This window comes from Peromyscus leucopus, chromosome X, assembly GCF_004664715.2.
Source record: "Peromyscus leucopus breed LL Stock chromosome X, UCI_PerLeu_2.1, whole genome shotgun sequence".
Taxonomy (NCBI): Eukaryota; Metazoa; Chordata; class Mammalia; order Rodentia; family Cricetidae; genus Peromyscus; species Peromyscus leucopus.
In genome coordinates, this window is record NC_051083.1 from 17,039,079 (window position 1) to 17,063,837 (window position 24,759).

At 40.7% G+C, this 24,759-nt stretch overlaps 1 protein-coding gene across 3 annotated transcripts in view; it reads left to right on the top strand.

Moving 5' to 3' along the window:
• The window catches only part of Clcn5 (chloride voltage-gated channel 5), a 172,492-nt gene that overhangs the window by 138,276 nt on the left and 9,457 nt on the right, over positions 1–24,759 (top strand). For all 3 annotated transcript variants that reach the window (XM_028881332.2, XM_028881333.2, XM_028881334.2), the window contains 7 exons: positions 2,108–2,207; positions 6,832–7,019; positions 14,148–14,270; positions 14,931–15,137; positions 20,769–20,849; positions 21,079–21,621; positions 24,075–24,261. In XM_028881332.2, coding sequence (XP_028737165.1) covers positions 2,108–2,207; positions 6,832–7,019; positions 14,148–14,270; positions 14,931–15,137; positions 20,769–20,849; positions 21,079–21,621; positions 24,075–24,261 — 1,429 coding nt within the window. The remainder of the gene's footprint in view (positions 1–2,107; positions 2,208–6,831; positions 7,020–14,147; positions 14,271–14,930; positions 15,138–20,768; positions 20,850–21,078; positions 21,622–24,074; positions 24,262–24,759) is intronic.

The following is a 24,759-nucleotide window of genomic DNA, read 5'->3' on the forward strand; positions in this document are numbered from 1 at the left end:
TGTGGCCATTAAAATGAATTAATTTAGGGCCATGGCGTAGGTTGTACAAGCTTGACAAAAGAATTTCCCCACTTCTCTAAGTACTGATTAATTTTCTCAGAGCTGTCTGCCAAGGTCCTTTAACTTTTTTATTGGTGTTATTATTTGTTATTTTATTGATACTTTAGACTAGCCTAAAACTCACTAAGTAGATAATCTAAACTGGCTAGAACTCTTAATCCTCCTGCCTCAGACTCCTGAGTGCTGAGATTATAGGCATGTGCCATCACACATGCCAAGGGTCCTTTGGTATTTTCCTTTTTTCTTCAGTGAGACAGGTTCTCCCTATATAGCCCAGGCTAGCCACAAGCTTGCAGAGCTTTTCCTCCCATAATCCCAAGTGCTGAAATTACAGGTGTTTCCTACCATGCTCAGAGCCTTTGCTTTGAACTTGTCCTTTATCATTCAAATTTAGCAATAAACTGTTCCTAGTTTATGTGGGAACAGCAGTGGAGAACTTAACTCACCAACAGTGAAAATGTTGAAGCCCATATACTCTCAGCAAGTGACCCTCTGGCAAGTCACTTCTTCAAGTTCTGCTTGACTCCATATTTAAAATGTATTATTAACAAGACCCCATTCTCTACTGAGTTAATGATTCTTCCTGTCAGAGACAAACAATTTTTTTTTCATTTTTAAGCCTTTCCCAGAGTCTGCCAAGTATCCTCGCAACCACCTGAACCCCAGAGTCAGGTTGTCCCAGGTAGAGGTTTTGACAAATTCCGTTTGTTTGGGGAGGCAGTTCAGGGCTTTGCAAATGCTGGGCCGTATTCTGTCAGCAAGGAAACAGACTTTCACTCTTACCCAAGTTGGCCTTGAACTTACTTGTGCATAGGCTTAGCCTAAGCCTCCCAGCTTATTTCATTTAGTTTTCTTCCTTCCTTTTCTTTCTTTTTTTTTTTTTTGATGGGGTTGTGTTTCAAGACAGGGTTTCTCAGTGTAACAGCTCTGGCTGTCCTGGAACTCCCTGTGTAGACCAGGCTGGCCTTGAACTTGCAAAGATCCACCTGCCTCTGCCTCCCAAGTGCTGGGATTGAAGGTGTGCACCACCATACCAGGCTCAGTTTTCTTTCTTTCTTTTTTTTTAAAAATTTTGTAATTAGTGTAGTCTCTCTGTCTCTGTGTGTACACGCATGCACACATGCACGCACGCACACAAATTCCTTTTGAAATTTTAAAATTTGTTGTTGTTTGTGATGTTTCTATAAGTGAAAGAGGAATAAATCAATTTTGAGTATAATAAATAGAGGTACAAAGAAGGGGAAGTACCAGTAGCAACGCTGGCAAAATAATGGTTTTGAAAATATGGACATGGGCCAGTACGTTGGTTAAGTGCACGAAAGTACCTGTTGCCAAGTCTGATCTCTGGAACCCACACAGCAGAAGGAGAGAACAGACTTCAGCAAGTTGTCCTCTGACCTTCACACACACACACACACACACACACACACACACACACTATAAAAAAATAAAGCTCAAGTGAAACAAAATAAACATATGAACACCGTGGATTTAAGTTGACAAGCGTAATACCTAAACAGTCAAACTTTGTGTTTATCCTGATGCCGTCAGATACAGTTACTAGTTTCTGAAATTGAAGGAGACACATCACCAGTATCACTTAGTACCTGTAATCACTGTACCATCAAGGTTTTGTGCCATCAAGGTTTGGGCATTTCCTGACTGAATCACAACCACAGATAATAGACCTCAAATTGTCAGTGAGATCTGCCATCATTTGTTTATTCTTTGCAAACCAATCAAGCTATTTGCTGTGAGTCAGCTCTTCTTGAGACAGCTATTATCCAGGGCAGAAAAAGACCCCTGCAATGCACAAAGCAGGTTGATGGTACTAAGAAATCAGTGGTTAAGTGGGGGGGTGTATCTTGGACATTACAGTAAGTTGGTAGAGTTCAATACATCACAGCATTCTTGGTAAATTGGTTCAATTAAATAATTCTCAATTGTAATCTATTCCCAGATAATTTGTATCTTTCTGCTGAACAGTTTTTAGGTGGAGGGAAGATATGTGTAGAGTATACCAATATTATCTTATTTTTTTTCCCAGATTACCAATAAAAGCAAGGAGTCAACATGGGCCTTGATTCACAGTGTGAGCGATGCCTTTTCTGGCTGGTTGTTGATGCTCCTTATTGGGCTTTTATCAGGTATGGTAAACGACAGTATTTTTGAAAATTAATCTCCCAGAACTGTGATGTGCCCCTTCTGAATTGAGTCAAGTGCTGTGTTCTCCCATCTGAAATGGATTGCTGGTGAATCTTCTGGAAGTACAATGTCCCCTCTGTAAATGAGTTCTAATACCTGTATCTCTTTCCTTAAATCAAAGAAGAAATACACCTAAGCCCGGTTTGTGGGCTGTAAGACGTCAGGATCATTTTAAGGTGGAAACCAGCACAGTGGCTCCCTGCTCTACTGGGAAAGCACTTTTGTTGGAGGCACAGTTTTTTGGTACATTCTCCGTGGGGTTTACAAGATGCAGCGATAACTTCCTGAGACATTTTGTAGCAGTTTTTGTTCTTTTTTGCAGCTCTGGGAATAAGACCCAAGACTAATGTATGTGCCAGTCAAGCTTCCAAACACTTTGAGTCACTCCCCCAGCCCTTGTTCTTTTTAAAACAGGGTCTCATTATTTAGCCCAGGCTGGTATTGAACTCAATATATAATCCAGGCTGGAAGGAAGTATGATCCATTGCCTCACTCTCTTCAGTGGTCTAAGATGTAGCTCCTACTTTCAGGAACTTCTCCATTCTTTCCTGGTTTCTGAGGGGTGTTATGGTGGCACACTTTCCTGTACGCGCCGTCAACTTTGTCTAGCCACTCCAAACACTGTAGGTTGACTATCCCTTATCCCAAGTGCTGGTGGAAGAACTCAGTGGGGAAAGGTGCTTGCCACCAAGCTTGACAGCCCCAGTTTGGTTCCCAGGACCACGTGGCGGAGGGAGAAAACCAACCATCAACAAGTTATCCTCTGACCATCACACAAATTATCCTCTGACCTTCATATGTACACACCATGGTTAAACACACACACACACACACACACACACACACACACACACACACACACACACGGCCACATGTACACTTACACTGAATAAATAATGATTGAAAAATTGTTTAAAAAATGACTGAAATATCTGAAATATTAGCATGTTACATAATGAAATATTTGGGGAAGAGGACTCAAATCTGCTTGTTTTATATATGCATATTATTATATGTATAGAATACATATATTAAGTACATCTATAAGCTCCATGTATACGTGTGTGTGTATATATACTACACACACACACACACACACACACACACACACACACACACACAGCTTGAAGGTAGTTTTATATATTTTAAGTTCACTTGGAGTTTTGTTATTTTCAAAGAGTGTCTCATTTGACTTAATGAGACCCAGGCTGGCTTCAAACTCACTCCTCTCTCCTAGGTCCAGATAGTAGGCTTTAGTCACTGCACACCTTTCCATCTCTATTTTGACTAAATCCTATCACATGAGGCCGGCTGTAGACGATACTTACAAAGTTAAGGGCCAGAGAACATTTTAGGTTAGGGATGCTCAACTTATATATCATATATGAATATATACTTGCTCTGCAAATACAGCTTACAGCAAGTTCCAATGCAAAGTTCCCCTCCTATGTGGGAAGCAGAAAGCCAGGGACACCAGGCAGAAAGACCAAAGAATGTACCGTTGTAGCATTAAAGATGATGCCTAGGAAGTTCTGGAATCGTGAGCTACATAGAAGTTAAGTGGGAAAGCTGGAGAAGATGGTATAAGATTTCACTTCATAGCACAGACTCTAGTTTCAGGAAGTCAAGATTTAAATCTCTGCTCCACTACTGGTAGTTTTATGGCTGTGGGCAAGTATCTTAACTCCTGGAGACTTTGGTGTATTGATCTGTAAAATGGAGATAGTGCAGGTATCTATATTAAACACTTTCTTTAAGGATTACACGAGATAAAGCCTTTGGCATGGTGACGAACTGTTGATGCCGCTCTTATCATGAGCCAAGGAATAGAAAACGAATATCCCAAATATGAAATGGTTCATCCATCCTGAGTTTCTAAGAATTGCCTGGGATAGGGGCTGCAAGATGGCTTACTTGGTGGTGGCGGTTGGCTTACTTGTTGCTCTACAAGCCTGACAACCTTAGTTTGATCCCTGAAACCCATGATGGAAGGAGAGAGCCAACTTCCAAGTCACCCTTTGACCTCCATGTGTGAGTCTGCATGCACTTACATGTGCGCACTCACACAAATAATATCGAAGATAATTTTTAAAGGAATTACCCACACTAAAAGGTTGGCAGTCTTTTCTTTTTCATTAAAGGAGTCAGATCATCCTAACTGTTTTAGGAGTCAGGCATTAAATGATCTCTGTAGTGCCCGCTCCACTCTGCTGCTGTTGCTGTGGCACGAAGCAGCTGTATACCATAGGGAAAGAAAGGCATCTGACTGCAAACTGAGACATCTTTAGTGGCACACATAGCAGGTGAGCACGATTTGGCCCTCATGTTGTAGTTTGCCAGCCCTTAGTGGAGAGTATTCAACTGTGCATGCTGGCTCTTCCAGGAGAGAGAACACAGTTAGGAGCTGGTGAATAATAGATTGGGTAGTCTGTGATGCCAAATATTGTAGCAAATGAAAGGAAGGAATATAGAGGAGGAAAGGTCAAAAATCTGGTGATTAGGAACATGTTAGTGTTTTCAAAGAAACTTCAGTTGTGTGTTGGGAGCCAGATTTCAAGTTTTGATAGTCACTGGAAAGAAAGAAAGAACAAACCCTTGAAATGGTAGGCAAGGATAAGAGACAACACTCTTCTTCCGGATAGGGAAACTTAATAAAACTTGCAGCCATGGCACATGCCTGTAATCCCAGCACTTGGGAGGAAGAGCCAGGAAGATCTCTGTGAGTTCGAGGTCAGCCTGGTCTACAGAGTGAGTTCCAGGAAAGGAGCAAAGCTACACAGAGAAACCTTGTCTCAGGGGAAAAAAAAACAAACCAAAACTTGTGGCCAGAGAAGAAAGCAGCATTTGTGGGAAGGGGGAGATGTAGAAGTATAAGGGAAGACAGGGCTGAAGATAGCTGCTGTGTCAAATATAAAATGCAACAACCAGAACATAGAGCAAAATAAGTATAAGGAAGGCCTTGTTAATTTTGTGAACCCAGGCAGTAAATGCAATAAAAGTTGGAACACAAGTCTAGGGGCTGGAGTTACCAAAAATAGCTGTCAGAAAATGCTGGATTTGACTAGGGCATTCAAGTAGGTGGTAACACTTTCCACACTTACCAAAACGTACACATAACATGGCCTTTCTCACCTGACTGAATGTAGGCGCAATATCCTCAACTCTTTAATGTGTTTCTTGTCTTTAGGTGGTCAGGGGCTGTTTTTTTTTCCTCTTGTACACATGAGGTATTTTGTTTTTAAACATTGGAGAGCCATAATAGAAACAGTGTGTCTGAATGGAACAGTCTGGGAATTCAGGGGCTGTTTTAGAACACCTTTACCGTTTCTCTAAGGCATAATTCTGGGCCATTTAATTTCTCTTCTCCAGAGTTTCTTCGTTTGACTGGCACGTGACAGCCAGAAGTAAAGTACTTTAATTGTCTTATCTCTTACCAGTTTAGCAGTCGTAGTATTTATGGTCCCAATGTTTGCTTTGTTTATTTTCTCATTTTCTTTGGTGGATGTTCTGTATGTGGTTACTCCTTTTTACTGAAACCATTGCAGTGTGTCCATATCCTAGGTTCAGTAGGCATCCAAAGTTTCTCGAGTTCCATCCAACCTTCTTTGCACACAACACTCTCTGCTGCTATCAATTTAATGTCCTTAGCTGACAATATCTTCCAGCCATTGTGTAAGTTCTTCCTGTCCATGGCACAAAACCCTACTGTCCAGGATTAGCCCGTCACCCATAATCTTCATCAGCTTTTCTCCAGAGCCTTTGCAAATAAATAACATGGGAGATTCTTCAGTGTGTGCAATTTCTATTCACTAAACCTGATGTATATAGGGAGAGTCACACAATCTTTTTGTGTTAGCTGTTTGTTATTTTTGGTTTGAGATGGAGTCTTATTGTATATTCCTAGCTGTCATGCTAAGTAGACCAGGCTGGCCTTGAACTATCAGTACTAGGATTAAAGGCCCGTGGCACTGTACCTAGCAAGTCACATAATCTTAAACAAATTACTTCCTTTATAGAGTGTCATTCCTAAACCACACCAAAGCAGTCCCTTCATTGTGTCAAGTGAGTTTTAAAGCCAAACTCCCCTCTCTCCTCCTTTTGCTTTCTCCATAGTTCTTACCAGTATACATATTTCACAGATACTGATGTTTATTTTTACTTTTAATCCTGTGTATGTGTTTGTGTCTGTGTGTGAGTGCAGGTGCCCTTGGAGGCCAGAAGCATTTCTAGAACTAGAGTTATAAGCAGTTGTGAGCTACCCAATGTGGGTGCTGGGAATTGAACTCAGATCCTCTGCAAGAATAGTATGTGCTCTTAAGCATCTCTTCAGCCCAACACTGGTGTTAATGTAGAGATAGTAAGCAGAATATCAAGCAAGTCACCAATCAGACCTTCCAGGTAGACTAGGAATCGGAGATATAGACTAGGAATAGGAAGTATATATTTACCTGTCGTTTCAATTCCTTTCCTCTCACTTTGGCTGATAAGGCTTGTTCTAATTACCAAAGACAGAATTTCGGAAGTGGAATTTAACTTTGGCTTTCTATTTCTCCCCCACCAAATCAGGTTCTCTAGCAGGCCTGATAGACATCTCTGCTCACTGGATGACAGACTTAAAAGAAGGGATATGCACAGGGGGATTCTGGTTTAACCATGAACACTGTTGCTGGAATTCCGAGCATGTCACGTTTGAAGACAGAGACAAGTGTCCAGAGTGGAATAGCTGGTCCCAGCTTATCATCAGTACAGACCAGGTAATGTGTAGTACTAATTTCTCTACCTCTGAATCCTATCTTTTATTTATTTCATTTTTGTACTATACTCCTAGAAATTATGAAATCATGCCCTATTTTCTTTCATGGAAAAGAAAGTGGAACCAGCTTCTTTTGTGGTTAAAGTACTATTTATAGCTCTTATGACATGTTGGAAGCATTTTCTGCTTATATTTAAAAGTTTGGTTTGTTTTAAAGAAGTCTTATATTTCTTCTACTTCTTAGCTGTTAGTACATAGTATAGCTAAAATAACCATTCTCTAATGATTTCAATAGAAATGTCAGAGGCAGACATCAGGTAAGATGTAATTTCTGACAAAAGATTTTGAAATGATTTAAAATATGTTTATTATATAGAAACACAAAGCAGTTTGTCCCTGACTAAGCACTGAATTAAAACAATCAAAGGTGTGATGTGTTTTATGTCAAAATAACAGAGGTCTAGGAGTAAAACCGTCCAGTCTCTCCTGCAGTTGTATCAGTATTTTCCTTATTGTCTTAGCAAGTATTTTTCAACACATAATAATTTTGTGTTTCAACTCTTTTCCTATCTTTCAGTACTTTGTTATATATTAGATCTCTCCCACTGAAAAAGCACACACAAAACAGAAGTGTTTTAGCTACTTGGCTCACCAGTAGAAATGGGTACTCCTTGAACTCCCTCCCTATGCGTCGATTCTGTTGGTGAAGTAGAAATAAGACCAGAATATATAATTGCACCCTTAAAGTTTATCTTTCATCTGATTGCACAGAGGTAAAGCGTAGAGTAAAGGTCACTAGAAGCTGAGAAGGGAAGGGGACAGAGAGAAGTTGTGTAATAAATAGCAAATAGAAAGGAGGAAGAAATTCTGCAGTTCAAACAGGAACCTTACTGTAACTGTACTTTACAACAACTGATTGGGGTGCTGAGTATCGGGCCCCATAAATGTGAGTGAAGCGCATCTCTTACATGTTTTATAAAGCAGTAGAGGAAATTAGAAGACTTCAAACAAAGATATATGAAATATTTAAGTAAGTAAAACTGTTAAATATCCTGATTTGATCACTATACATTATATATACATGTATCAAAGTAACATACTACCTTATAAGCATGTATAACCATGAAAGATGAATTAAAACATTTTAAAATTTTATTATCTACTTTGTTCACAAAAAATTTGAGGTAGCACACACACACTCACAGACACATACAAGTCAATTGAAAAAGGATAGGAAAATAAAGTCAGAAATAAGAGATTTTACATCCATATATAACTATATACATTGGCTTGGGGAACAGGGTTTTATGTGTATTGCTAGTTTTATGTCAAGTTGACACAAGCTAGAGTCAGCAGAGAGGAGGGAGCTTCAGTTGAGAAAATGCCCCCGTTACGATACAGCTATAGAAAATTAAAAAAAAAATGATCCAGCTATCGGGCATTTTCTTAATTACTGATGGATGGGGAGGGCCCCGCCCATTGTGGGTGGTGCCATCCCTGGGCTGGTGGTCCTGGGTTCTATAAGAAAGCAGACTGAGCAAGCGGTGAGAAGCAAGCCAGTAAGCAGCTCCCCTCCATGGCCTCTGCATCAGCTCCTGCCTCCAGGTTCCTGCCCTGTTTGAGTTCCTGTGTGACTTCCTTCAGTGATGAACAATTCTGTGAAAGTGTAAGGCAAATGAACCCTTCCCTCCCCTACTTGCTCTTTGGTCATGGTGTTTCATCACCAGAGTAGTAACCCTAGCTAAGACATGTATGTTTCTCAAAGTGCAGTGTAGTTAAATTATAGAATGAATGTTACAGACCTTCCTAGAACACTTATTTTTCCTGAATATTTGGACTATTTTTAAATATAAACAATGAACTTAAAATTTTTTGGATTTATTTATTTTAGGTGTATGAGTGTTTTGCCTGCATGTGTGTATGTGTACCACGTGTGTGCCAGGCGCTCACAGAGGTCATCAGAGTGCTTTGGAGTCCTTGGAACTGGAGTTACAGATGGTTGTAAGGTACCATGTAGGTCCTGGGAATAAAACCTTGGCCCTCTAAAAGAGCAACAAGTGCTTGTAACCACTGAACCGTCTTTATAGCTCCATAAACAATGATTTTAAAATGGAGTGTAAATTTTTCTTCTTTTCCTTGTGTAACTCAGGATTAAACTCTGGGCCTTGAATATGCTAGACAAGTACTCTACAACTGAGGTACATCTCCTGTATTTTACATATTTTTATTGTAAAGGCCAGGCTTGGTGGCACACACTGGTAAGCCCAGTACTTGGAAAGTGCAGGCGGAAGGATCAGGAGTGCAAAGTCATTCTTGGCTACATTTTTGAGCAGCCTGGGCTATATGAGACCTTGTCTCAAACGAAAATTTAAAAATTGAAGATTACATTTAATCAGTGTGTGTGTGTGTGTGTGTGTGTGTGTGTGTGTGTGTGTGTGTGTTTATGTCTGTGTGTGTGTGTTTGCGCTCACACATATGCCTGTGTGCATGCCCCAGCACATATGTGGAGATCAGAGGACAGGTTTTAGGAGTCATGTAGATCCCAGGGATTGAACCTATGCTGTCAGTCTTGTTGGTAGATGTCTTGACTGACTGAGCCAGCTTGCTGACCCTGAAAACCCGTTGCAGTGTTTTTGAGCTGGGTATGGCGGCTCATGTCTATAATCCTAGTATTTGGAAGTTCGTGGCACTAACTAAGTTAGGGTCACTGCAAATTCAAGGCTAGCTTAGTCTTACATATTGAGTTCCAGGCCAGTTAGGGGTACATACATAGTAAGACTTGTCTCAAGAAAACAAATACATAAACAAACAGTTAATTAAGTTAAAATTATTTTGAGATAGGAGTTTGATAAATTAAGTTGCCTTGCTGGTCTCAAATTTGTGATTTTCTTCCTCAGTTTCTGGGGGAGCTCCTTAGATTTTAATTTGCTTGAAACAAATTCCCACTTTCTTGCCTAGTCTAGTTTAGAACTCCCAGGAATTCTATCTTAGCCTCCAAAATCCTGGCCTTAGAAGTTTGAGCTGTCATACCCTTCTCTGTATTTGTTTTGTTTTAAGAAGGAAACAATGTTTCTGTTTTACGTCCATTCCCTAGAGATGAGAGAGAGAGAGAGAGAGAGAGAGAGAGAGAGAGAGAGAGAGAGAGAGAATGAATATGAATGTGTATGTTTTCCTTGCTTTAGAAGAAGGACTTGACTTTAGTTTTTTAACCATTTTAATTCTTTTTATATTTTGTGTATGAGTGTTTTGTCTACATGTGTGTATGTGCAGCAGGTGTGTGCTTGGTATCCACAGAGGCCAGAAGAAGACATTGGATCCCCTGATCTTGGAGTTACAGATGAGTGAGAGGACTGGAAGTTGAACCCAGGCCCTCTGCATGAGCACCAAGTACTAACCACTGAGCCATCTCTCCAGTTCTAGGAAGCACTTAAAAATAAATGTATATACTTAACTGTGTATAAGTGTATGTATGTGGGAATATGTTTGCCATGGCACTTGTGTGGAGGTCAGAGGACAGTTTGTGGGAGCTGGTTCTTTCCTTGTATCACCTGTTCTGGAATTTGAACTCAGGTCTTCAGGCTTGATAGTAGGTACCTTTATCCACCGAGCCATTCTGCCAGCCACATATTTTTAAGGCAGTTACATAATCAAAATGTTATATTCTTCATCCCACCTCCCCCTATGGTTAACACTTTGCATAACAATAGTACAGGAAATTGATATATCTGAAGTCCATAGAACTTATTTCCCTGTTTTGGTTGGTGTGTTTTTGCTTTTGTGGTGCTGAAGGTTGAGTCTAGGGCCTTGAATATACTAGATGAACTCCTCTACCCATGACCAACATCACCAGCCCATTGCATTTCTCTAGCTGTATATAAAATGATAGCCCAAGGCAGGAGGGAGAGAGTTCTGTAGTTTTATGATGATATAAGATGGCTCCCTCATGCTGCCCCTGTACAACTAGCCCTTTATTATGGGTCTGTTCCAGCAGTTCCTTGTAAAGCAGAGCTTGAGATTTGCTCACACAACAGATTAGTCTGGCTCTTTTTATGAATGAAATCATTGCCTGGGGCAATAGTCTGTGAAGCTTTCAGAAGCCTTCTCTTGCCAACAGTTTGGCCTCTTGATCTCTGCCTCTGGCCAGTTTCTGTTGCTTTCCCTTTCACTGCCTTTCTCTTTGTTTCCTACCTCTGGAGTCCACTTGCTCACAAACTACTCTTAAAGGACAAAGAAATAATTGTTCTCTGAGGACTTACGATCATGGAAAAATTGTATCAAATTTACAGCTAAAAACTATAGACTCCTGATTCTTCTTGTCTAGGCCTTTAAATTCTCATGGTGTTTTATGTTTTGCAAAGTCCATTGAGCTTTGTATCTATGTCATCTGATGTATAACCCCTGGTGTTTAGTATTCCTTTCTGGTAAAGCATCACTATTTTCCAGCCCTTTAATGTGAATTGTTGTGCGATATTAGTTTAAGGTGTGTTACATTCATTTATGCTGTGGAATATTTGTTTAATGATGGAAAGATATGTTTCATACTTTTATGTTGCGTTTGTTTAACTCTGTAATGCTGTGTTACTTTGCCTGTTTAAAACATTTGATTGTTCTAATAAAGAGTTGAACTGCCAATAGCTAGGCAGGAGAGAGGGACAGGCAGGCTGACAGAGAGAATAAATAAGAGGAAAAGTCTAGGCCCGGCTTGTTCAGTTGGTAGAACATGAGATGCTTAATCTCAGGGTCATGGGTTTGAGCCCCATGTTGGGTGCCAAAATGTAGTTTTGTTTTGTTTTTTAACTCTTTTGAGGTCCTTCTACCCAGCTCCCAAATAAATACATGGAGACTTATTCTTACTTATGAAAGCCTGGCCTTAGCTTGGCTTGTTTCTGGCCAGCTTTTCTAACTTAAATTTTTAGATTTTGCCTCTGGGCTTTTTAATCTTCCTTTATTCTATATATCTTTCTTTCCTTCTTACTCCGTGGCTGGCTGGGTGGCTGGGTGGCTGGCCCCTGGCATCCTCCTCTCCTCCTTTTCTCACTCCTTGCTTTTCTTGTCTCTTGCCTAGATTTTCCCTTCTCTTTATTCTCTCTGCCTGACAGCCCCACCTATCCTTTCTCCTGCCTAGCTATTGGCTGTTTAGCTCTTTATTAAACCAATCAGGTGGTTTAGAGAGGCAAAGTTGTAACACAGCTTCACTGAGTTAAACAAATGCAACATAAAAGAATGTAACACACCTTTGCATTATTAAACAAGTATTGCACAGCATAAACAAATGTAACATATCTTAAACTAATATCCCACAGCAGTTAATCATTTTTAGTGCTCAGAACTAAATTTTCTAGATGTCACAGTTCATTATCATACATACATACATACATATGATACATACATATCAAAAGTATATTCTGTCTGTATGAAGATAATTATTCCCTTTTTATTCTTTGGAGAATCTGGAATTATCAGGGTCAGATAGTTTCTACTCACATATGTTTTTCTGTGTCTGTTGTAGCAATTTTCTCTAAGATGTAATCATTATATGTAGAATATTTGTTAAAGGCCTAACAGTCTATAGTGATGGTTACTAGGGCAGGGAGGAGTAGGAAATGATGAGAAGGCAGCCAAAGGTATAAATTGGCAATTAGGTAGGATGAATAAATTTAGAGATCTGATGTACCACATGAGAACTGTAGTTAAGAATACTGAACACTGAAAATATACCATTCATACAAAGAATCATAATTATGGAGGATGAATGTTTTATAAATCTCTCTATAATAAAACATCAAGGCCTGGGGCTCAAGAGATGGCTCAGTTGTTAAGAGTGCTTGTTGTTCTTCTAGAGGACTAAAGTTTGATTCTCATCACCCACAGCCAGTAGCTCACAACTGTCTGTAACTCTAGCTCCAGGGAAGCTAATGCCACCTTCTGGCCTCAATGGCACTTGCACTAATATGGTCTGTGACACACACACACACACACACACACACACACACACACTTTTTAAAAATAAAATAAAACATGAAGACGAGAGCTGGACATGGTAGCTCATACCTAGAATTCTAGCACTTGGGGAGTGGAGGCTGAAGAATTAACAGTCCATTAGGTGCCCTCTGCTACCTAATGTGTTCAAGACTACATGGGCTACATAAAGATGTCTCAAAGCAACAGTAACAACTCAAATAAATAAAAAACATCAAGGCTTGGAGTGAGTATAGCTCAGTGGTAGAGCATGTGTTTTAGCATGCATGAGACCTAGGATTAAATCTCCAGAATAAAAAACTGAAACAAAATGAACGCCCCCCCCCCCAAATATCATGCTACTTGCCCTAAACATACACAGTAAGCAATTATAAAGAAATGAAACAATGCTTAGGAATTTTAGTTACCATAATCTGTGAGAATTTAACACCAAGTTAGGTAAGGGATATGAATGTTGAAGCTTGTCATTACTTCACATATGTAGTCAAGGTTCACCCAGCCCAGAAACTGGGAAGGCCATTGTCACTCTTGTTAAAAACTTGACATAGAATCATATGTATTTGACTGCAAAACTGACAAAAACACTAATAAAAGGTAAATTGGAACCAGGTATGGTTTCAGCATGCAATGCCAGTACTTGGGAGGCAGAGGCATGAGGATTGCTGCAAGTTAGAGTCCAGACAGGGCTGTATATCAAGAGCCTGCCTCAAAAGCTAAATGAGCCTTCTCTTGCCAAGAATTTGGCCTCCTGGTCTATGCCTCTGGCAGCTGGATCTCTGCGAGCTTGAGGCCAGCCTGGTTTACATAGCAAGTTCTAGGCCAACCATAGCTACATAGTGAGATAGTCTCTCAAAGACAAAAGTGAGTCATGTTTGAAGGTTTTCAGTTTTCCTTTCCAGCATATCGACTCTTAGAATCCTTTGAGAGTTTCCTCTGATTGCAGCAAGGCATGTGATTTTCAGTACCAAGGGTGCCTAATGGTGTTTCAGTAGTTTCTCTCATGAATGGTCTGCAAAGAGATAATTAAGCAATTTACTGTTGTCCTTTTTCTTCCCAATCTACTCTCCTAGCACAATGTCACAGAAAAGAGCGCCATTCCCCACCCAGCTGTCTACACTCAAACAGCGCCTGTCCTTTTGTTCTGTTCCAGGGAGCCTTTGCCTACATAGTCAATTATTTCATGTACGTCCTCTGGGCTCTCCTGTTTGCTTTCCTTGCCGTGTCTCTTGTCAAAGCGTTTGCACCTTATGCCTGTGGCTCTGGAATCCCTGAGGTAAGTACTGTGTGAACCAATTTTTGCCCAAATTTTCTCTGTATTCCTGCATATACTACAGCTTGGTGACTATCAATCAGGGTCAGAGGCAGAGGATCTCTAAACTCCATCTAGATTTTCCTTTAAGTCTCCTTTCAGTGTGGGTCACAGGATTTGGGCTAGAAGTGGAGAGATGATGGCCCGTTCCTACCTATTTGGGGCTTAGATGGTTTTCCTCTAGCAACTACAAGTAATAGTCACCATGTTCTTTGGGAGGTACTCCAGGCTGTACCTATTCTTTCAGGCTCTTTCTTGAACATTGACCTTATTCTCAGAACATTTTATTGCCAGAAGAAATACCTGTTCCTCCTCAGCTGTTCCTGCTTCTCCATGCACACACACACTCATCCTTATAATAGACTCTTTTTAGCTGTCACAGAGCCCTTACTCCTCCAAAGGCCATGGAAGTTGGCAGAATACGTCTGCCTTTCCTAGGTATCTCCTATATTGAGATCTCTCTTGAGACAAGTGTGTGTGTGTGTGTGTGTGTGTGTGTGTGTGTGTGTGTGTGTGTGTCTTGTTGAGGAGTTATATAGTTCTTGTAAGGGGGTGTAGATTTTAGCTGTTTGGCTTTGTTTATTTACTTAATCTGTATTCATTCTCTCTGTGTTTGGCCTGCAGATAAAAACTATCCTGAGTGGTTTCATTATTAGGGGTTATTTGGGTAAGTGGACCCTGGTCATCAAAACTATCACTCTGGTGCTGGCAGTGTCATCTGGCTTGAGCCTGGGCAAAGAGGGCCCTCTAGTGCACGTGGCCTGCTGCTGTGGGAACATCCTGTGCCATTGCTTCAACAAATACAGGAAGAATGAAGCCAAGCGCAGAGAGGTAATGGCACGTGGCCTTACTGGTTTGTTTTCACTCGTGAGCAGAACTACTGTGAATTCAAGTAGCTTTTGGTTCAGCAAGTTCAGTTCTAGGAGTCTGTCTTACAGCCATCCTAGCATGGGTATATGCACAGGTCTCTAGGGATAGCCAACACAGACATGAATATTGTAAAAGTTAAATTGTAAAAAGTTATTGTAAAGAGTAAAATTAGCAAAATGTCCATCAAATAGGGGCTCAATTTAAAAAAAAAAAAACGTATTCTGCTGTATAATAGAAAACCGTACAACCATTTAAAAGAATGAGATGACCCTAAATACACTGACATGTACCATGCCAACAGAACACTGCAGCTGGTTTGTGACTGCTGTTTGTGGGATAACTTGAGTACGTTTTTTAAAAAATGTATGTCTATGCACTTATGAAGAAAATATATAGGGCTTACCCTGCAAACCTTTGGTCCCCAAGAACCCATTTTTTAAAAAGTGGTACATACTTATAATCTCAGTGCTGGGGAGGGACAGGCAGATCTTTGGGTTTCATTGGCCAGCCAACTTTGTCTGCTTGGCTGGTACCAGGCCAATGAGAGAGATACTGTCTCAAAAACCAAAGTGCTGTTTGTTGCTGGAGGGCTTCTCTCCAGGTTCCCCAAGCCCCGCAGTCCCACAATCCACTTATAAAATAATCACTCAGATGCTTATATCACTTATAAACTGTATGGCCATGGCAGGCTTCTTGCTAACTGTTCTTATATCTTAAATTAACCCATTTCTATAAATCTATACCTTGCCACGTGGCTGGTGGCTTACCGGCGTCTTCACATGTTGCTTGTCCTGGCGGTGGCTGCAGTGTCTCTCCCTCAGCCTTCCACTTCCCAGAATTCTCCTTTCTCCTTGTCCCACCTACTTCCTGCCTGGCCACTGGCCAATCAGTGTTTTATTTATTGACCAATCAGAGCAATTTGACATACAAACCATCCCACAGCACTTCCCCTTTTCTTTTTTTAAAAAGGAAGGTTTTAACTTTTACACATCTCCAAAGCCAGCTTGGTATATTTGGGAATTTGGGCGTAGCTTCTCTTACTACTTCCTGCTGGAGGGGGGCGCTGTATCTTATGGGGACACAAAGAAAATTTTAGGATCATGGAGTAGTCCGTGAGACTGTATCGTCTGAGCCAGTTGCCTTGAAATGATTCTGGATGTTGGATCATCTGGGCCATGGTGTCATCGGAGACCTTTCAGGTGGTCTTGGCTGGTCAAACCTGATGTATCTTAATCTGGAACAAATCCATAGCCTCTGGCTTTCTGTAGAAACAAAAGCAGAGCCTCTTTTCCAAAGCAACATATCCTTATAGCCAAATTTTGAAGTCAAGGTACCTTTAAAATATACATTTTGGCATAACTCAACAGCTTTTGCAATCAAATGTTTTTCTTCAGTTACAAATATCAAAGAGAACATAATCCAGATTCTCTGTGTGGTAGCCATCTTTATGTGGCTTATGTTTTATATTACCTTGAGCCTGTTGCTTTAAACTGCAGCCTTTTAAGCCTGAAACGGCGCTGTGGCTGCTGACTCAGCCCACTTCAGCTTCCCAACATGGTGGTGGTACCTTTTCCGCCAGCTCTGGGAGCCATCCTGGGTCTATGCTTTTATCCAAGCAGTGTGTAGCCCAGAAACCTCTTTTTGTTTTGTACTAGCAAAGGCTAAATCCACCATGCAGCTTAATGTGCCACTTGCAGAGGCCTCATTCCCGCCATACTGCAGATCGAGCTTGCATGCTAGGAACCCGCCAGTAGCTCAAACCGGCAGGCTGCCACTCATTTGAGAGAGACAATTAGGAAGCTGTTTTTAGCTCCGTTTTAGAATCTTTCCTCAGGTTTTAGGTAGAAACTCTTGCCAACACGTTGGGCGCCATTTGTAGCTAGAGTTTTCCTGCCTTGCCCACAGTCAGGACAAATCTTTGTCACCTGCCAGTCCCACAGCCACTCAGACCCAACCAAGTAAACACAGAGACTTATATTGCTTACAAACTGTATGGCCGTGGCAGGCTTCTTGCTAACTGTACTTATATCTTAAATTAATCCATTTCCATAAATCTATACCTTGCCACATGGCTGGTGGCTTACCGGCGTCTTCACATGCTGCTGGTCATGGCTGCGGCTGGCAGTGTCTCCCCGCCTCAGCCTTCTGCTTCCCAGAATTCTCCTCTCTCCTTGTCCCACCTACTTCCTGCCTGGCCACTGGCCAATCAGTGTTTTATTTATTGACCAATCAGAGCAATTTGACATACAAACCATCCCACAGCAGGACAGTGCCTGAGGAACAACACTTGAGGTTGACCTCTGGCCTCCCTTGCACATACATGCATCTCTACTCACTCTTGCATGTCTGCATACATGAGAATGAACACACAGAATCCCCAAATAGCTGAAAATAATTTTATTCTAAACTGTAAAAAGCATGCACTTATGTTGGGTGGTAGAATAAGGCAGTAGGAAAGGAGAAGTAAGGACTTGAATTCTTATTATAGTTTATGTGTTACTTCTTAAAAAGAAGTTATAGAAAATACTAGACTTTGAGGGACTTGCTGTGGAAGAGTAAATATAAACAGTGTATTTCAAATGGCAGATTCTCCATCTTTTGTTGCTATTAAATGCCACATTTGAATTAGTTCCTCCCTGTGTTAGACCTCTCTCTGCCTACTTCTTGCTTCAACCCATCTAAATGATTTCCAGTGTAGCATCACTGTATGTTTTAGTTAGGGTTTCTATTGCTGTGAAGAGACACCATGACCACAGCAACTCTTATAAAGGAAAAACATTTAATTGGGGCTGGCTTACAGTTTCAGAGGTGCGGTCCATTAGCCTCATAGCAGGAAGCATGGCAATGTGCAGGCAGATGCGGTGCTGGAGAAGGAGCTGAGAGTTCTACATCTTGCAGGCAACAGGAAGTAAAATGAGTGTCAAACTGAGTGAACCTTGAGCAAAGAGCCCTCAAAGCCTGCTCCCACAGTGACCCACTTCCTCCAACAAGGCCACACCTACTCCAACAAGGCCACACCTCCTAATAGTGCCACTCCCTTTGGGGGCCATTTTCTTTCAAACTACCACACTGTGAGCATGCTCAAATTTATCCAGTTGTTAATGTTTACTATTTTAAGGAGGAAGAATTTTTTTCTTTAAAAAATTTTTAACTAATTTTTTTCATTTATTTTACATACTCACTACAGTTTCCCCTTCCTCTTCTCTTCCTGTTCTCTCTCCCACCTCCCTTCTACCCCGCCCCCATCCACTGAGGAGGAGGAAAATTTTAAAAATTGTCCTAAGTCATTGGTTACTTTTATATTGCTATAATTAAGGACCTAAGGAAGCAGTGGTTTTTGTTTTCTTTTCCTTGAATGGCCTAAAAGTCACAGATGGAATAGGTCAAGGCCCAGATCATTTCATTAAAAAGGACCTCTTATAGAACTGGCATCTAGTGGTGTCTCCTGAAAAGAACAACAACAGCAAAAAGATTAGGCAGAGACTCTGGAAACTGAAAATGCTGAGGTTTTAAGTGTGGAGTAAAGTTTCTACTAAATGGGGAAATTAATGACCATTAAGTGGGAAAAGTTCCTGGGACAGTCAGAAAGGAGAGGAAAGTAAGCAGGAGGGACAGAGGGCCATGCGAGTAGCTTGTCATGTGGAGGAAGGACACAGAAGCTGTGTGAAATACAGGAATAATCTCAAGGGCAAGAATAAGTGTTGATTGTTTCTGCCTTTGTATGGATGGAGTTGAGTTTGAAACTAGATTCCTTATAACAGTTGAAATGTTTGTCTGAACTTGCCAGACATTTGTCTGCTTGGACTCTTCTGACCATCTGGATGTCAGTCTGTTTTCTATAACTTAGATAGCCTAGTCTTTCTTCTGTCTGCTGGGGCTTAGCCCCAGGGCCTTGTAAAACTTATCTTGTTCTCAGTAGCAGCACAGCATGTTTGTGACCAGTGGCCTTATCACAGTGAGCAGATGGGTAGAAGTAAAGCAGAGCTGCTGCGTGGGAGGGGTGTGGAGATTCCATTCTCAAATATAAAACTCGAGTTTCCCCCCTCCGATTTCATACTAAACATCCCCAGTGAAATCCCCTTTTATGGGTTGAGTTTTGGCTTCCCTGTCCTTCTCAAATGACAGCCTTTTGAGCTCTGACTTTCCCAAGCCCTCAAGGTTAGCACCACAGATTTTTCTCTTTCCCCCCTTAATTTCCCCAGATAATCTACTAGTCCTGAAGAAACCTGCCCACATATTTTGCCAAGAAATGTTTCATTTTTCAAAATTCTTCTCTTTGTTCAATTTTGTTTTTACTATATGCCTCTAAATCATCTCTCGACGCAGCTACTAGTCTGCAAGGAAATGACGTGTTCCTATGAATTCCAGTCTGTTTGCCACGAGCGTGTGTTCTGCAGTTTACATGCCTGCACTTCCCACACAAGGCAGTCCTCTGCAAACACCACTGCAAACTCGCTTCCCCCTCTTTCCTCGTGATGCTCCATCCTCTTCCCTTTCCTTGCTCTCTGTCTTCTTGACCTTTAAAAATCTAGTCTCTCTGTTTGTATTTCTAGAGGCCGTTGAGACTGTAACAGGCTACAGGGTGCAGGCAATTCTAAACTGTAACTTCATTTTTCTATCATTAGAGCCTTCCGTAGTGTCTCATTAAAATGTTTCCTAGCATGTGCTAGGGAGAAAGCCCATGAGTCCTCAGCCCTACACAAAGAACTACATGCAAGTCAGGAATGCTGAGAGTGGGGGAAATAGGCTTTCCTAGGGAAGAGCACACCAGTTGTTTATTCAATACCGAATAGGCAGCTCTGAGAACACACACACAAGTAACATTATACAGAGTGAGCAGGTTATGCTTAGGAATATGTATGTATATCATACATGCGTGTTATGAGAATTGTGAAAAAAGAGGCCATAATTTTGAAGGAGAGCAAGGAAGAGTATATGGGAGGATTTGGAGAAAGGAAATAGAAGGAGGGAATGATGTAATTATAATTTCAAAAAAAATAATAGAAACAAAAAAGTATGCAGGTGAAACACCGCACTGCAAAGTACATTATCTGGGTTTCCAAACTCAAGTTCAGTTGCTGCACCAGGAGGGCTGACAGTCGGGGCCCAATTTAGAATTAAGCACATGCCTCAATCACAAAGTAAAGGCCTTTTTTGTTCAAGCATATGAACCATATATGTATTCAACATCTAGCATACAGTATTTGCTCTCCAAATAAATAGAAATTATACCTCACTTTTTATGATATAAAACATGTAAAATTTGTTTTTCCCTCTTTTAAGATTTTAATTATAATATAATTACATCACTTCTCCCCCTCCCTTTCCGCCCTCCAACTTCTCCCATATGACCTACTCATTCCTGCTCAAATTGATGGCATATTTTTCTTTGATTATTGTTGTTATAAACACACACACATATTTAAATATAATCTGCAGAATCTGTTAAATGTAGCTTGTATGAAAGTGGTCAGTTGTGTAAAGTTATTATTTTAAAAAAAATTTTAGTGGCTAAGAACATTCCTTTAAAAATGTGATTGAATGTAAGAGAGCCATATTATTCTATTGCTGATTTTGCATTTTGGATTGTAGGTCTTATCAGCTGCAGCAGCTGCTGGTGTATCTGTAGCTTTTGGGGCACCTATCGGTGGAGTATTATTCAGCCTGGAAGAGGTAATGACTTCTGTCTGTAAAGCATGTATATGCCTTTGTATTAGAAATCTTAGCCAGTATCTATGTATGTTGCAGTCTCTGAGTGTTCTGCCCAACTTGGTCCTTTGGCATGTAACCAGAAATTTCTGCAAAGTTTTCATCCTTGACTATAATGTCAGCAGCCCCAGCATTTCATCTGAACCAGTTTTTGCCTCCTGACTAAGTTTGCTTTCTCCCTTCTGCCTTGTAGGTCAGCTACTATTTCCCCCTGAAAACACTATGGCGTTCATTCTTTGCTGCCCTAGTGGCAGCTTTTACACTCCGGTCCATCAATCCATTTGGAAACAGCCGCTTAGTTCTATTTTATGTGGAGTTTCACACCCCATGGCATCTTTTTGAGCTTGTGCCATTCATTGTGCTGGGCATATTCGGTGGCCTTTGGGGAGCTCTGTTTATCCGCACAAACATTGCCTGGTGTCGGAAGCGTAAAACCACACAATTGGGCAAGTATCCTGTCGTCGAGGTACTCATTGTGACAGCCATCACTGCCATCTTGGCTTTCCCTAATGAATACACCCGGATGAGCACAAGTGAGCTCATTTCTGAGCTCTTCAATGACTGTGGCCTTCTGGACTCCTCCAAGCTCTGTGATTATGAGAACCATTTCAACACAAGCAAAGGCGGTGAGCTGCCCGACAGACCCGCCGGCCAAGGCGTCTACAGTGCCATGTGGCAGCTGGCTTTGACACTCATACTGAAAATAGTCATCACTATATTCACCTTTGGCATGAAGGTGAGGAGTTCTACTGGTGAATTCTGTGTGAATGTTCTGTGTGGATGTGGGCTTTGGAGGGCAAAGCCAAAGTATTCTACAATCTTTGATAGATAGTTCATGTGGTATCAGCTTTCCCAGAAGCCTCTGTGCCTCCCAGTGTTTTCATGATTTGGTGGACAATGATAACTCTGTCTCGAGTTGCTGATACCTATGCTTAGTCAAATGCAAACCTCACTAATGAGTTTTGAGTAGAAACATTTTCTTTTTCTGTGTAAAAACATTTTCCCCCACAAAAAGGATAGTGAGATATTTATGCTAGAACATTTTCTATCAGAGTACAGTATCTGACTAATGCACTGTTAATCTTTATAGCAGTGGTTCTCAACCTGTGGGTCAGAACCCCATGGGAGTTATGTATCAGATATTTACATTACAATTGAGAACTGTATCAAAATTACAATTATGAAGTATCGGTGAAAATAATTGTGTGGTTGGGGTCACCACAACATGAGGAACTGTATTAAAGGGTCATACGGTTACGAAGGTTGAGAAGCATTGCTTTATAGGGTACGTGTTAGATTTAATTAGTGAAGCATGATTTTAACCTGAACTCCATGAGCTTACCAATGTTCTATCATCCTAAACACATTTTAGTGTTTAGCAACTTCATAGAGTCCAACCCAACACACAGCTAAATGACATTTTTACCATTAGTATCCTTGCTTACTTGGTAACAAGTAGAATTCATCCGCTTCAGAGGTTAAGATTAAAATATTTCAGCTATCAAAAAAAATATTTCAGCTATCAAAAATAGATAACACAGACTAATAAGATGGCTCTGTTGATAACAGTGCTTGCCACCAAGCCTGTAGACTTGAGTTCATTTCCTAGAACCTACATGGTCAAAATCAAGAACCAACTCCTGAAAGTTCACACACATACACACACACACACACACACACACACACACACACACACACTCACTCACTCACTCACTCACTCACTCACACATCACAATAAATGTAAAAAATAATCCAAGCACATTTTTACATAAAGAAGCTGCAGAGGTTGATCTCGTACACTCAAGAGAGTAGAATCATCCAAGGAATAAGTCTAGCGCTCTATAACAAAGTAAAGTGACAGTACCAATCACTTATTGTGTATTTCAAAAGAGGACTTTGAATATTCCTAAGACAAAGACATAAATGCTTAAATGATAGATATGGTAGTTATCCTGATTTGATCATTACATGTTGTATACATATATCCAAATATCACACTGTACTCAATAAGTATGTGCAATCATTGTGTCGTACTTTAAAAGGAGATCTTACAGTGTGCCATTCTTTACCTTTAATATCAGTTACGATCTTCAAATTTTAGAAACAAAAACAAAAACCAAAAAAATTGGTCAAAGCATTTGTTTCCTCCATCCTAGGTTTTTCTTCTCTTTTGTTTCTTCTCTTCCATACCCTACTACCAAATTGTTCCCTCTCTTCTCCATGGAAAGGCATTGAGCCAGGAATAGGATGGAGAGCCTGAAAAGTTTCTGGGTGCTTCTTGGGTTAATTTCAACATTGTAGTTTCATTGTTTTATTTAAAGGGAATCTGTAGCCACAGAACACCAACTTCAGTTGCATTCCAATATCAAATACTATTGAACCATAAGGTTTTCTGATTATGTTTGCTACCATTTCCTTCCTTTAATAGTGATAGTTCATATAAGACAAGAAACAAAACAGGAAGGTAGATGAATGTTCCCTTTGTTTGGTTAAACATGCGGCTATCACCACTATCTCATTTAAAATTTATGTTTAATCATCTGTTGTGTTGTTATAAGGTAGATGGAAACTTCCTATGCTATCTTTTTGAATTGGGTGATGGGTTAGGACACAATATATGTGTCATTAGGAGCATTTTATTTAAATCCCGACACTAATATTCACTAACTCTTGACCTTGGGTAAATGACTTAACCTCTCTGAACCTTGGGGTCTATCATTTGGGAATAATAATGTCTAATCCCTGGGGTTATTATTGAGCATCTATAAAAATCTTACATGTAGACCATCCAGCATAAAACACAATAGTCAACGAAGGGTAGCGTGTTACTGATAAAAATTCAGAAATGGGGGAAATGTCTGCATATATAAGAAATTCCATCTATTTTCCTTTTTCTTTGGGAAAGGCCTAATTTCTGCCTCCAGTTTTGTGTTGGTCTGGAGAGTTCAGGCTCTTGCCTGATGGACCCCCGAATCAGGGTAAGCTTCTTCGACGTCATCCTTGCCTGCACGTCTCAGAGAACCTCTAGTCCCTGTAGTGTTACACAAATCTCTGCAGCCACTTGGTAGCATAGTGCATAGTTAAATTGTCGTTGGCCTGTTTGCTTCGCAGAGGGTCAGTCCTCTAGTCCTTCCATATGCCAAGAAGCCCAGCATCTCTCACTGAGTACCTCTTGCTTTCTCTTTGCAGATTCCTTCTGGTCTCTTTATTCCCAGCATGGCTGTCGGCGCGATAGCAGGCCGTCTTTTAGGAGTAGGGATGGAGCAGCTGGCTTACTACCACCATGACTGGGGCATCTTCAACAGCTGGTGTAGTCAGGGAGCTGATTGCATCACCCCTGGCCTTTACGCTATGGTTGGGGCTGCGGCCTGTTTAGGTGAGTAATAGTGTTTGCATTACTGGCTTCAAAGAAGTCATCCTGCCAGTGACATACAAATGAAGAGTAATAAGAAATGCAATGGGCTGCAACGTGGGTTTTTTTTTTTTTCATGATTATCCATTTCTTGTTGAGTTTACTATTTCTCAAACATTTTAAGAAAGATAATTCTAATTTCTCACATAGGGAAGTCATCAGACATCTGGACATAGCGAGCTGCATAAGACTGTGTATCACAGTATTATTTATAAGAACAAAAATCAGGCAGGTGTGGTGGCACATGCCTTGAGAGGCTAAGCAGGGAGGATCTCATGTTCCGGGCCTGCCTAACGTACATAGTGAGACCTTGTCTGAAGACCAGCCCAACCTCCGCCCCTGCCAGTGAAAAGCCACCTAAATTCGAACATTCAGGAACTTGTGAAATAAATTGTGCTCCAGTCATATATTACATTATACAGCCCTTAAACATGATGCTGTTATGTTTAATATATTTTTGTG